The following is a 14,299-nucleotide window of genomic DNA, read 5'->3' on the forward strand; positions in this document are numbered from 1 at the left end:
ATGGGTATGATGAATATTACCAACCTCATAGGCTTGTGAGAATTAGATTACGTAATACATATAAGCCTTAAAACGGTGTTTGGCACATAATAAGCATTTAATCAGTACTAGGAATTAATATCATTATTGTTAGGTGAATAATACAGGTGAGTAAAAAGGCTAAAAAGTGTGCAGAACTTGCCTAAAGTCACACAGCTATTAAATAGTAGAGCCAATATTTGATGTGGCGTCTATCTGGCTCAAAATCTATATTTCTTCCACTATACCTTGTTGCCTTTACAAATGCAGGATATATGCTGTGAGTTCCTTGGGAGAGGTGTATGCCAAGACCTGGGTCCTTCTTCCTTGCTACACCCCACCCCCACTGCAGCTGCCATCTGGAGGCTGGCTTGGCACTCTAGCTTCTTGTACGTCTAGTTAAAAACCTTGAATATCCATGGGGCACCTGGGTGGCTTAGGCAGCTAAGTGTCTGACTCTTGATTTTAGCTCAGGTCCTGATCACAGAGTTGTGAGATCATGCCCCACTTCAGGCTCCATGCTCGGCGTAGAGCCTGCTTAAGATCCTCTCTCTCCTTCTCTCTCTGCCTCTGCCCCTCCCCCATCAAAAAAAAACCACCTTGAATATCCTTGTAACTGCCCCAGTATGGAGGTGGCTGCATCCAGGACCCTCCAGCTTATAGACTAAACCAATGAAGCTTCCAGGATGAGGGTTAGTTTGAGAAACCACTCTCTACACTGAGGTTCTCATCTGTATACCTTGAGAATCAAGTTATTATCTCCCAACCTCTACCCTGCCACTCTCACAGCCCTTGTGAAAATGGTTACGTACAATATAGGCTAGCACAGAACCTTTCCCCTTCCCTCCCTACCCTTCCCTCCTCTTCCCCAAGAAAGAATATGTTGTGACATCCTGATCCCCTTGAGGGTCTCTTTGATCCATTCATGGAGACACTCATAGGGAAATAAAGCCCTTGCTTGTCTAATAGTATCATCTTTCTCAAGCCATCTCGGAGTCGTGTCTTCCAAAAGCTCCTGTCAGTTCTCTCACCCTGCATAGCCATGATGCAAGCTGTGGTGTCACTGCTGGTGACGTCTGTAATCAGAGAGAGTGGGATGTGCCTGGGGCTTCAGTGCATTGTTCACAAATAATGATGGATTGTTAATTTTCAAAGAAAATGAAGAGGGATTCAAAATAGCCCCTGCAATGCACAATATATTGCTTCATGAGCAATAAATACCAAACAGAAGATAAAACCTTGAGCCCTAGGCTTAATGCAGAACCAAAACACGATTTATCCTGCTGTTTACTTTCCCTTAGCCGGAGAACAGAAAGCACAGTGTTACTCTGTTCTAGGACACCCAACCCTGCCCTTGTGCCATAATCTTTTACAACATGTACTTTTTGAGTGCCTACTGTATGTAAGGTCCTGTATGATGTGCTAGAGATGGTGTTTTCTTCTGTGTTCCATGCAAGTATTTCCTAAACTTCCTCTCTCTTTCCTTTGTCACTGTATTCCTAGTGTTATTTGCAAGACTTCCAAGGCACCTAGACTCTCCACTGTGAGGATCATTTCTTTGGTGTGAAGCATAAAATTGGCCATGCTAAAAATGTTAGTGGATTCTTGATGGAGGAAGTGGTCAGATTTGTTTTAGTACGATGGCATAAGGGAGTAGCTGGGAGGTGGGATTGGCTGCGCATGTGGTAAATGGGAAGGGATTGTGAGGAAGCCAAGGGTATGGGATACCAGGGTGGCTCAGTCAGTTAAGTGACTGCCTTCAGCTCAAGTCATGATCCCAGCATCCTGGGATTGAGTCCCACATTGGACTCTCTGCTCAGCAGGGAGCCTGCTTCTCCCTCTGCCTGCCCTCCTCCTTGTGCTTGTATGCTCTGTCTCATTCTCTCTCTTTCTCTGAGACAAGTAAGAAAGTAAGTAAGTAAGTAATAAATAAATAAATAAATAAAATCTTAAAAAAAAAAGAGAGAGACCAAGGGTATAAAGTACTCTCCAGTAAGAACACATGGAAATTGCTGCAGTGGAGCAAGGTTTCTCAGCCTTAGCACTATTGACACTTTGGGTCAGATAATTTTTTTTCTGTGGCAGGGGTTGGAGGTGTCCTGTACATTGTAGAATGTTTAGCAGTAGCCCTGGCCTCCCCCCACCAGATTCCAGTAGCACCTCCTACCTCCAATCATGACGATCAAAGGTATCTCCAAATATTGCCAAATGTTCCCTGATGCAGGAGTGGGCAACTTAGCCCCAGTTAAGAATTCCTGCTATAGAGGACCTAGGGAACACCCACCTGTGTAATGATGAACTCGATAGCCCTCCCAGCTCAAATATTTTATAACTTTATGCTTTCCGCAGTTTAATATCGTATAGTGGTTAAGAGCATGAATTGAATTGTGGAATCAGACTACCTAAGTTTGAATCCTAGCTTCACTGCAAGCTAACTGTATCACCATTGACAGGTTGCTTAACCTCTCTGTTCCTGTTACTTCAACAGAAAATGGGGATGATGAGAGGTCTTACTTCATAGGGTTGTTGTGAGTTTTAAGTGAATGTACTAAAGTGCCTAGAACAGTGCCTGGCACATAATAAGTATTAAATAAGTATTAAGTATCTTTAGTCTTGTTATAATTACTATCATTAACACTATTATTCACCATTTATCTAAGTACTGGTATGTTCCAGAGGTCTGTTTCACCCAGGTTTGGACCACTATCTTCCTTCTGCAGAAATGACTAGAGGGCTAAGTCCACGGTGCAGTACTACACAATGCAAAGAGATTTTATTTGGCTGTGGGTCTATGAAATAGGCTTTGCAGGTAAGCCCCACTTTATACAGTTGCTGGGTTCTTCCAGAGTTCACTTATTTAAAAGAACACTAATTGACACCTACTTTGAGCTAATCACTGTTGAATACGATAAACGTAAATGAGATTTATATCCCCTGCCCTCAAGGAGCTAACAAATATGGCTGCTACGTTCACATTTATTTTAGTAAGTTTAATTACCTTTAAATTTTCAAAGAAATTCTAGTCAGTTCCTTTTTACTCAGGAGGAATTCATTTGTGATGAAAAACATCTTCCCGTCTACAGATATATCTTCCTTAAAGTTTGTATTTATGTAATTGTTGTTTTCTTATATATAATCAGCATGTTAAGATTATAACACCTCAAATAATCACCATTTATCTTCCCCTCACTCTCCATTTAAAATTTTCAATATTTAGTCCTCAGAAGAAACCCACCAAAAGAGATTTTATCTTAATAAAACAACAGAGTAGTATCTGAATAGCTTGGCACCTGCTATCCACCTACGTTCTTCTGGGAAGAAGAATGTCTTTGCAGGACCCTCCTATCTATGTCATAGATTTCCTCATGCATTTGTTTAAAATCATTTATTAAACATCTGCTCTGTGTCAGAAACAGTGTCTAGGCACTAGAAATAACAAAGAGGAATAAGGGAATCCAGAGTTTAGGAGGAGAAGCAGACACAGAAAGAGGTGATCAAAAATACAATGTGAAAAGGGCTATCATAGTAATGTGTTCAATGAGCTAAGGGAGCATAGAAGATAAAGGGCTCTTTGAGAGGGAGTTCAGTGAGATGGATAAAACTGTGGGCATTAGTACCAGAGCTGCCTGGGTTCATTTTCCTGTTTTACCCCTTATTAGCTGTGCAATATTAAGCTGATCACTTAAACTGCCTGTGCCTCTGTTTCATCATCTGTATAATGTATTATTATAATTCCTGTATATGCTTTGTCTCTCAGTAGACTTTGAACCCTTCAAGGGCTAGGACTACTTCATTATGATCATCTTAATTATTACCATATTACTGTTACTACCTACCAAGTACTTACTATGAGTCAGAAGCCATGCTGAGTTCTTTACCCACAATATCTAATTTAATCTTCAACAAGCCTATGAGGTTGATGCTATCATTTTCCTAAATTTGTAGCTTGCCATTTTTTTAATCATCAAACCCAGTTCTTTATTCAGAAGACTTACCATAGTATGTAATTATTTTATGTTTGTCTATATTTTAATATCTCCCTCTTGCACTAGAGAGCTTCATAAGAACAAGGTTAAGGCCTGTTTGACTCACCATATTGTCTTCAACGTCTAGGATGGACCCTGACACATAGAAAATGTTCAGTGAGCATACAGCAAATATAAAAGGAAGGCTGGAAGGCAGACTGGCAAGAAGAAAAGAAAAGGGAGAAACAGAATGAGCATATTATGGTTACTTAGTAGAGCTAGACTCTGGTCCCAAATCATCTGACTCTCAAATGCATATTCTCGATCACTAGGCAAGATTGCTTCCTACGCTTAACAAACCTTCCATAAATGCTGGTTGACAAAACTCTCTCCTCAGCTTTGCACAATACTGTGTAATAAAATTACGGCAAGCGTAAAAGCCAATGGATATAAGTCTGGGCATAAAAAAAGAGAATTACAGGAGAGTAAATTGCCAGGGAAGGACAGCTTTGTCTTAATAAAAAGAGTATGGTTGATGAGATAACACCAACATACTGAACTTGTTTCAAAGGAAATAAAGGAAACATATGAAATAATTAATTCTACTACAGAATGGGTGTATCACAGAATGTGTATGTATGTGTGTGTCTGTGTGTGTGTGTTTTCTTCAAGATCAAATAACTGACAATAATTGACTAGTTCAATCAACTGAAGTATAATATAAAAATAAACAGATGGCAATGACTTGATAGTTATGGAGCAATACCAAGTTAAAATGGCTAATTACTTCCAAGTATTTTATTCTTCTGGCACTAATGAACTTTTGCTCCAAAGTGCCATAAATTCAATCAACTTACCCTAGAAGGCATTCATTCACAATTACTCTACAACTTGTGATCTTGAGGAGTCGCCACACAAGGCAGAACAGAAAACCAGCATAACAGGAGATGTTCTTCAGATGGGTAAGGAATTTTGAAGACTATTTGACAGCACTTGATACTTGACTTCTCAATATTCTTGGCCACTGCCAGTGAATGTAGGACTTACGGGGAAATGAGCAATCTCTTCTTTTAGTGACATGGGACGACTTTCATAACACACTGGAAATTGCTAGATGTCCGTTTTTAGTCTAGAAAGTGAATCAGGTCTGGACTTAACTTTTCCACCATTAAGTGATGATTCTAAACAGATGTTCAGCACAGCATATTTTGTTACTGCAGACCTTAAATCCAGATTGCTGCCAGACAGAAGATCATCTGGGATTTCTCTTTGAAAGTAAAAATTTACAAGCGTGCTGATATGTACGACTGTGCCTATATGGGAGAAAGATTTTAGCTAATGCTATCAAACTAAATTATTAGTTGGGTTCATCTATCTCTAGTTGTAACCCTCAGTAAATTTCTATATGTCAATTCAGTTGTCCTGGAAAGAGAATTAGTTTAGCAAATATGCTATCCCTTTTAAGACAATTTTATCATTCTGAAAAGGTATATAAATAATCAGTTGCCACTGCATGGATTGCTTTTTGCCTAAAATCAATGTAAGTTGACTTTCTTTATTCATTCATCCAAATTTTTCTTGAATTCATACTTTATACCAGACACTGAAAAGAAACAAAGACACCTAAAACCAAGTCCCTTATGTAAAGGAGCACACAGGCTAGCTAGCAGAAGAGAAACATGTAATTCAAGAGAGACTATAATTCAAGGCAGTCGATGATAATGTTCAGTTATTCTTGCTTCCTGGAATGCCCTTAAACCCTAATCCTCCATTTACTACCTGGAGGAAAATTCTATCCCTCCTTAAAGACTCATTTCAAATTATTCTTACGCAGTGAAACCTTCCCTAGTATTCCTCTTTCTCTCTGTGCCCCAAACACAACCAAAAGCCATTCCAGCAGATTTAATTATTCCTTCTCTATTCTCATAGCACTTTCCTCATAGTTTTACTGCAGCATTTATTAAAATAATTTATATTTAGTTGTTTGTATGTCATGCTCTCATTGTATTATGAGTTTTTCCAGAGCAGTAAATGAATTTTGTTCATCTCCATATATCTAGTCACTAACACATGACCTGACATATTAGTAAGACTCAATAAAAGTTTGGTTTAGGGGAAAAGAGTGAGAGAATAAGCAAACACATAAAAATCAAATTCTAGATAAAATGTTAATGATAATACACTAGGAGGGAGCAATTGATTCCAGGGAGGTGGTTTCACAGACAAGGTAACATTTCAGATGACCCGTGAAAAATGAGTAGGATTTGACAGGTAGAGATGGGTGTTGGGGGAATAGAGGGAAATGAAAAAGCAGAGCTCCTTAAGAATTTAAGAGCTGAATTTATCATAGCAAAATAATGCTGTTAATTACACATGGTCCTTATCTAAACCATCTGGTTCATGTAAACAAGCCTATCAGGACCTCTACTTGCTAACATTTTAATAGGCACTTTGAATTAATATATATTTTTAAAATAGTAATACTGTGCTATCCTTTTTTTAAAAAAAAAACTGATAATTTAGGTAATTCTCTCCCCTCCCCAGAAATTAGTCCAGAGTTTGGCTAGGTTGGTACGTTGTAAATTCTCATTTTTTGATCTCAGAATTCTTTATTAAGAATAATTCTTGGGTTAAGGACATTGAGGAGGGTATGTGCTATGGTGAATGCTGTAAACTGTGTAAGACTGAAGATTCACAGACCTGTACCCCTGAAGCAAATAATACATTATATGTTAATTTAAAAAAAATTCCTGATTCTCTTATGTTTCCCAGAACTACAGAGCCAACGAGGAGCCAGACTCTTGCAAGAAAGTATTTTTGGTATGGGGGCCCAGTCCTTCTAAACCTAGATGTTTCCTCTTGAATTCATTCTGCAGCTATTAGAGAAAATCAGGGTGCATATTCAGTGATCTAAAAAGGCCCCTTCCAGCTATAATATTCCCTAAAACGTGTCTCACCTGGACTGGAGATTGGGTGTTCAGTTGAACCAAATAATCAATATGTAAACTCTTGACCCAAATAATCAATATGTAAACTCTTGACCCAAAGGATATTTGATGCCCCATGTTTGTTTCCTTAATAACATTTACAAGGAGACTGTTTCTAGCCATAATATGCCTTCATAGGAGAGCACTGAAAACTGGGTATGAGGGCTAGAGTTTCTACCCACAGAGAAATTGCCAGTTCTGAAATGTGACTTCTGACTATAGTAACAAATGCTTAAGGCCATTAGTCACTCTGTGTGGGGGCGGAGGCAGTGGTTTATGGAGAAGATACATAGACAGCATAGAAGAATGATAAAAACTAATATTTCAGAAATAATGTTTCTGGACATTTGCATTTACTTGTTCTGATCATTTAGTGCCCAAAATAGCACTTTTCTTAAAAAAAAAAAAAAAAAGAATCATCCTTATGTTCCCAGGTTAGAACGATGTGATAGATGTTAGCTAATAGCAAGCTACTATTAGAAGGGTTGCCTTCAGGAGTATAATTGGCAGGAGTGTACATGAGAGGTAAGAGAAGAGCCATGGAAAGATTTTTCTAAGGCAATAATTAATCAGAGGGAAATTTCCCAAAATAAGTCTTTCTGTGCTCCAATGACTTATGATTATATATCTCCCAACTATGAAGTATATACATGCACACGCACATATAACCCAGTTCAATGTCTGCTTATGTCATCACTCCCCTCTTGCTTCTGTATCTAATAACTACCCATCACTCAAGACATGCTCTATAGAAATCTGGCCCATTTGTTCAAATCCTATCTTCTCCATGAAGTCTTTCCCACCTACTCAAGCCACAGTAACTTTTCATTCCATAAACTTCAGTAACATTTCTGGTCAATTCCATTCAATTCTTTGATTCTTAATTGTTCACTGGAGATAATAAAGCGAAGTGGCTAAAAGTATATAACCTGGGTGACCTCAGACAACATAGATGATCTTCAAAAGCCTCTTATCTATTAGGGATACCTAGGTGGCTCAGTGAGTTAAGCATCTGACTCTTGGTTTTGGTTCAGATTGTGATCTCATGGGTCCTGGGATCCAGCCCCAATCATGCTCCTGCTCAGTGGGGAGTCTGCTTAAAGATAATCTCCCTCTCTACCCCTCCCCCACTCTCTCACGTGCACACACTCTCTCTAATATAAACAAATCTTTAAAAATAAATAAAATCCTCTCTTCTATTAAATTGAGATATAAATAGTTCCTCCTGTAAAGTTGTTTTAAAAGTTAAATGAGAATAATGCATGCCAAGTGCTTTACGTAGCACGTAGTGAGTGTTCAATAATTATTGGTAGTAATGGATGAAGGTGGTGAGAGTAGTGATAATAGTAATAATCATTACCACCATCACTGGTCTCTTAAGTTAGATTGTAGAACCTTTGAAGGCAGGGACTATGTATTCTATCTGCTTCTATCTATACTCTCTGATGTACCCCTAATTCCCCAAACATTTAGTTGGCTAATTTGATATCTGTTGATTGTGTATCCATTTCTATTCAATGCTACTCCCTCAAAGATATGAAATAACATCAAAAATATAATTTTTCATTTCTTATTGCTACTATGGAAGCCCTTGGATGATTTTTCTTCGTTTGCATGCATGAGTAATTTGGATGGAAGCTGCTGAAGTAATTGTAATTCAACTAGACTATGAGAAGAATGAGAAGCATCCCAAGCTCCTATGGTATATACAGTTGGGGGGAAAAAAACAGAAAACTATAAAACTTTGATGAATGAAATCAAAGAACTGGGGTACCTGGGTGGCTCATTCGGTGAAGCCTCTGCCTTCGACTCAGGGCATGATCCCAGGGTCCTGGGATCAAGCCCTGCATTGGGCTCCCTGCTCAATGGGAAGTCTACTTCTCCCTCTCACACTCCCCTTGCTTGTGTTCCCTCTCTCGCTGTCTCTTTCTCTCTGTCAAATAAATAGAATCTTTAAAACAAAAACAACAAAAAAGATTTCAAAGAACAAAATAAATGGAGAGATATTTCATGTCCATTGATAGGAAGACACAGTACTGCCAAGATGTCAGTTCTTCTCAACTTGATTTGATGCAGTCCCCATCAAAATCCAAACAAGTTATTCTGTGTATATCAACAAACTGATGCTTAAGTTTATATGGAGAGGCAAAAGGCCCAGAATACCCAGCACAATATTGAAGAAGAACAAAGTTGGAAGGCTGATGCTACCCAACTTCAAGATTTACTATAAAGCTACAGTGATCAAGCCAGTGTGGTACTGGTGAAATAATAGACAAGTAGATCAGTGGAGTAGAATAGAGAACCCAGAAATAGACTCCACAAATAGAGTCAACTGATCTTTGGCAGAGGAGTAAATGCAATACAATGGAGCAAAGATGGTCTCTTCAACAAATGTGCAAGAACTGGAAATTCACATACCAAAAAAAAAAAAAAATCTAGACCCAGATTTCATACACATCACAAAAATTAACTCAAAATGGATCATAGACCTAAATGTGCAATGCAAAACTATAAAACTCCTAGCAGATAACATAAGAGAAAACCTAAAGGACCTTGGATATGGTGATGGCTTTAAATACAACACCAAAGTCATGATCCATTAAAGAAATTATTGATAAGCTGGAGTTCATTAAAATTAAAATCTTCTCTTTTGCAGAAGACACTGTAAAGAGACTGAGAATACAAGCCACAGACTGGTAGAAAATATTTGCAAAATATGCATCTGATAAAGGACTATTGTCTAAAATATACAAAGAAATCTTAAAACACAGTAAGAAAACAACCCAATTTTAAAACCTGTCAAAAAAAACTTTAATAGATACCTCATTTAAAAAGATATGCAGATGGAAAATAAGCATATGGAAAGATGCTCCACATTATGTACCATCAGGAAAATGCAAAGTAAAACAATAAATAACACTAGACAACTATTAGAGTGGCCAGAATCCAGAACTCTGACAACACTAAATGCTGGTGATGCTATGGAGCAACAGAAACTCTCATTTATTGCTGATGGGAATGCAAAATGGTACAGGTACTTTGGAAGACAGGTTGACAGTTTCTTATAAAACTAAACATGCTCTCAGTACAGTCCACTGATTGTGCTGTTTGGTGTTTACCCAAAGGTGGTGAAAACTTATGCCCACACAAAAATGTGCACATGTATGTTTATAGTAGTTTTATTCGTAATTGTCAAAACTTAGAAACAACTGCAGCGTCCTTCAGTAGGTGAATGGATAAACTCTGGTGCATCCATATGATGGAATATTATCCAGGACTAAAAGGAAATGAGCTATCAGACCATGAAAAGACACAGAAGAACATTAAATGCATACTACCAAGTGAGAAAAGCCAATCTGAAAAGACTGCATGTTGTATGATTCAAACTATATGACATTATAGAAAAGGTGAAATTATGGAGATGGAATAAGATCAGTATGGCCAGGGGTTGGGGGCAGGGAAGGGTGAATAAGCAAGCACAGAGAATTTTTAGGGCAGTGAAAATATTCTGTATGATACCATAATGATGTATACATGTTATTATATATTTGTCCAAAACCATGGAATGTACAACACCCAGAGTGAACCCTAAAGTAAACTACGGCATTTAGGTGATTATGATGCATCAGTGTAGACTCATCAGTTGTCAAAAATGTGCTTCTCTGGTGCAAAATGTTGATAATGAGGGGACTGTGCATGTGGGGGGGGCAAGGGGCCCATGTGAAATCTCTGTAACTTCTTAATATTGCTGTGAACCTAAAACCGCTCTAAAAAAATAAAGTCTTCATTAAAAAAAAAAAACACAAGGGAAGGAAGGAACAGAGGGAGCAGAGAGAAAGAAACACACTAAAATGCCATCTGGTAAACTGCTTTCAAATTCTGTGACTTACTGCCAATTCAAGCCGTATCATTTTAACCCTTGTAAAGAGCTGGCGTTAAGGCCCTAACTACCATTTGTCCATTAGTCCATTTCTGTAAAGAGTTTGACAGTTTGTTAAGCAGACTACATACTGAAACCTTAATACAACAAATTATTTTGCTTGTCATTTCTCTTTAGCTGATAATAGTAGAACTCTGAATGTGGATTCCACTGCAATGACACTACCTATGTCCGATCCAACTGCATGGGCCACAGCAATGAATAATCTTGGAATGGCACCATTGGGAATCGCTGGACAACCAATTTTACCTGGTATGCTATTTTTAATCACATCACAAGTGTTTCTTTTTATTGGCGATGTGGTAATAAATATAACAGTATGACACAACTTCTTTTGAAGTTGGCATTTACCAGATTCTGCCTAGAGTGTGCATTTTTTGTAATATGAGCTTTGTGGGATGGGTGGCCAGAAGTTACTAGTATACTCCCTATCACACTATGGGCAAGGTAGGAATATATATGATGCAGGATATGATCATTAAATATTTAGATAGCTCATTGAAATAAAAGACAACAAGATTTGGCAGGGAATTATAAAGTTTATTTAATTTTATAGATTTAGAGGAGACAAACACGGAGTGGAAATGAGATTTGACTTAGACATCTCAAAAATCGGATTCATAAAGTGGGGAAAAGGAGATGGTGGGACCATCCCAAAGTTGTTCATATTGAGTAACTGTTTCAATTTTTTTAAACAAAGTAACCAGTAAGAGAATGGGCATGGTGTACTAATGCCATCTCCACTAAAGATAAAATCAGAAGAAAAATGCCACAGCATCTGAAGCATTTGGTTTAAACACACTCAAAGAAGTCTTCTGTGCTTTCAGAACTATTAACTATTAAAATGGATTTGTGAAGACATTAGGAAATTGCCATCTCAGGAAGCCTTGGTTGGGTTCTTTTAAAATACCCTAAACATTAATCTCCCCAGGTTCATTTAATTGTGATCCTTCTTAAATGAATGACAGAACCAGGCTGATCAAGTACCTTGCTACTCAAAATATAATCTGCATAATCCAGGAGGTGTTAAGAAGCCCAGAATTTTCAACCCCAGCTCAGAGCTACTGAATCAGAAGCTGTATTTTAACATGATCCCCAGGTTATTGACAAATACAGTAAAGTTGAGAAATGGATCTAGAGTGATGCCGCTTTGTTGTGCCATTTGTTTATATAGTTAATGACTCCCACTCCCCCCAAAATAATTTCACAACTCCAGTTCAGATTTTGAATCCTTGTAAGTTATAATGGGAACGTGGTAGGGAAGGCAATGATGCTTAATAATCTTAATAATAAATTAAGAAATGTGATTACATAGAAACTGGGAAACCAGCATTAAAGTAGCCAAATATAAAGAAAAAAATATGTGAACGAGAAATGGGTGGAGAGCAAAGGAACTTGGATTTTATATATGTCAGAGGCAAAGAACTCTCCCATCGAACTATACTTCATGCTCTCGACTATAGTTGACTAGATCGCATCCTGCTCCATTAGACCAACATGTTTGAAATGAGCAACCAGGGATCCTTTGAGGGCCGAATGATTGGACCATTGATCTCCTTGGGTTTTGAATGACTATTGGGGGCAATCTGGAATCAGCAGGTGCTATGACAGGAGCCAGTATTACATAATAGTTAAGCGCTCAGAACTGGAGTCAATCTGCCTGACTTCCAAGCCTATTTCTTTCACTACTTTATTTTGAGTTGTTAAATATCTTCTAGGAGACTCAGTTTTTTCATTCATAAAATCAGACTAATAATACTTAACCCCTAGGGGTTTTGTGACAATTAATTGTGCTTAGAATGATGCCTGGCACGTAGTTAGTGCTCAGACATGTTGGCTATTATAATACTTTAAAATCATTGTTAATATATTTCTTACAGATATTTCTAAAGGGTGTAATAGGTCTTTAAATTTAGTTCTTCATTATTTCACTGTAATACAATTTAAACTAAAACATTATATATTATTTTATAGCTCCATATGGAGTTGTCCTGAGTCACAATCTCTTATACTATAGAGTTTATGGAAATCTGAACTGTATGGATCTATGACCTGGGAAAAATGTTGAGGCCATATCTGCTCTGATGCCAAGGGGACTCTATGTGAGTTATAGCAGATAATTTGTAAATTACCACATCAAAACATAAACCTGTGCTCACACAGTAATCTTTGATACTTAGCCACCCGTCTATAATGTGGTGGGAGAAAAGCTTAGCATTGAGAGCAACAAAATCATCCAAACTATCATTATAGGCCCAAAGCTTATGCTGGGGACAATAATTGGCCTAAAAAACTGGGTACGTTTTCTTAACAGTAACTCAGAGGGTTGTTCTTGCAGAGAAGGTATCTTGCTTAGTATTTAACAACATAGGCCTCAAAGACAGACTGCTTGGGTTTGGGATCCTTGCTGTGCTGCTTGCTAGCTATATGCCCTCTCTCTAGTTACTTGACCAGTCTGTACCTCAGTTCCCTCATCTCTAAAATGGGAATAACTATAGTATCTACTTCATAGGATTGTTGTGAAGATTAAATAATATACTTAGCTCAATGTTTGGCCTATAATAAGCGCTCCATAAAGGTTTATTAGTATTATTACTATTAGTGATACTATATTCTGTTTAAGATAAAGGAAATACTAAAATACCTCCTTCAAATGGCTGCTAAGCTGCCACTTAAATTGAAAGCATTTGGGTGCTGTGCAGCCACTGTCAGCTCTAATGAGTGTTCCTCACATCCACTTCCAACGAGACATTTGAAACGCTGAGAGTGATTTTAATTTCTACTTCTAGCCCCTTTTCTCTATATCCTATTTTCTTAAGCACTATGAAGAAATAGATTCTCAGGGTCTCCTTCAACTTTGTGATTCAGTGATCTTTTAGCTCTGCTCTAAGGAAAGTTATTTGACTTTTTGGAAACCAGGTCTTAAAAATGCAGATATTTTTTAAAGATTTATTCATTTATTTATTTGAGAAAGAGAGAGAGAGGTTGTGCGCATGAGAGAGGGAAGGGACAGACAGAGGAGGAGAGAAGCAGACTCCCCGCTGAGCACAGAGTCCCAAGAGTCCCACACCAGGCTCTATTACACCACCCTGCCATGGTGACCTAAAGCCCAAAACAAGAGTTGGATGCTGAACTGACTGAGCTACCCAGAAATACGGATACTTAGGTTAGTAGTGCCCTTCTTGTCTTAAAAATACGTGGGACAGTAGTATTGGGCTGAGACATACTTTGTGAAGCTATCTGTAAAATTGCTTGAATTTTGGGTGAACTAATTTTTCTCCTCTCTGTATTATTTTAGGAAGTCAGTTTAACAACTGAGATTAGAACATGGATTCTGGTTCTGGATTGCCTAGGTTCAAATAAATCTGTGTTCTACCATTAAGTAGCTG

At 38.0% G+C, this 14,299-nt stretch overlaps 1 protein-coding gene across 6 annotated transcripts in view; it reads left to right on the top strand.

Moving 5' to 3' along the window:
- Window positions 1-14,299, top strand: part of ENOX2 (ecto-NOX disulfide-thiol exchanger 2) — a 271,247-nt gene that overhangs the window by 190,526 nt on the left and 66,422 nt on the right. For 3 of the 6 annotated variants that reach the window (XM_059384978.1, XM_059384977.1, XM_059384981.1), the window contains one exon: window positions 11,028-11,162. The exons of 1 other annotated variant lie outside the window; for it this stretch is intronic. In XM_059384978.1, the coding sequence (XP_059240961.1) occupies window positions 11,066-11,162 (97 nt within the window). In that variant the 5' untranslated portion in view covers window positions 11,028-11,065. Of the gene's footprint in view, window positions 1-8,585; window positions 8,673-11,027; window positions 11,163-14,299 lie in introns of those variants that run through there. 2 more of the 6 variants (XM_059384976.1, XM_059384979.1) reach the window with 2 other exon arrangements.

Source organism: Mustela nigripes, chromosome X (assembly GCF_022355385.1).
Source record: "Mustela nigripes isolate SB6536 chromosome X, MUSNIG.SB6536, whole genome shotgun sequence".
Lineage (NCBI taxonomy): Eukaryota > Metazoa > Chordata > Mammalia > Carnivora > Mustelidae > Mustela > Mustela nigripes.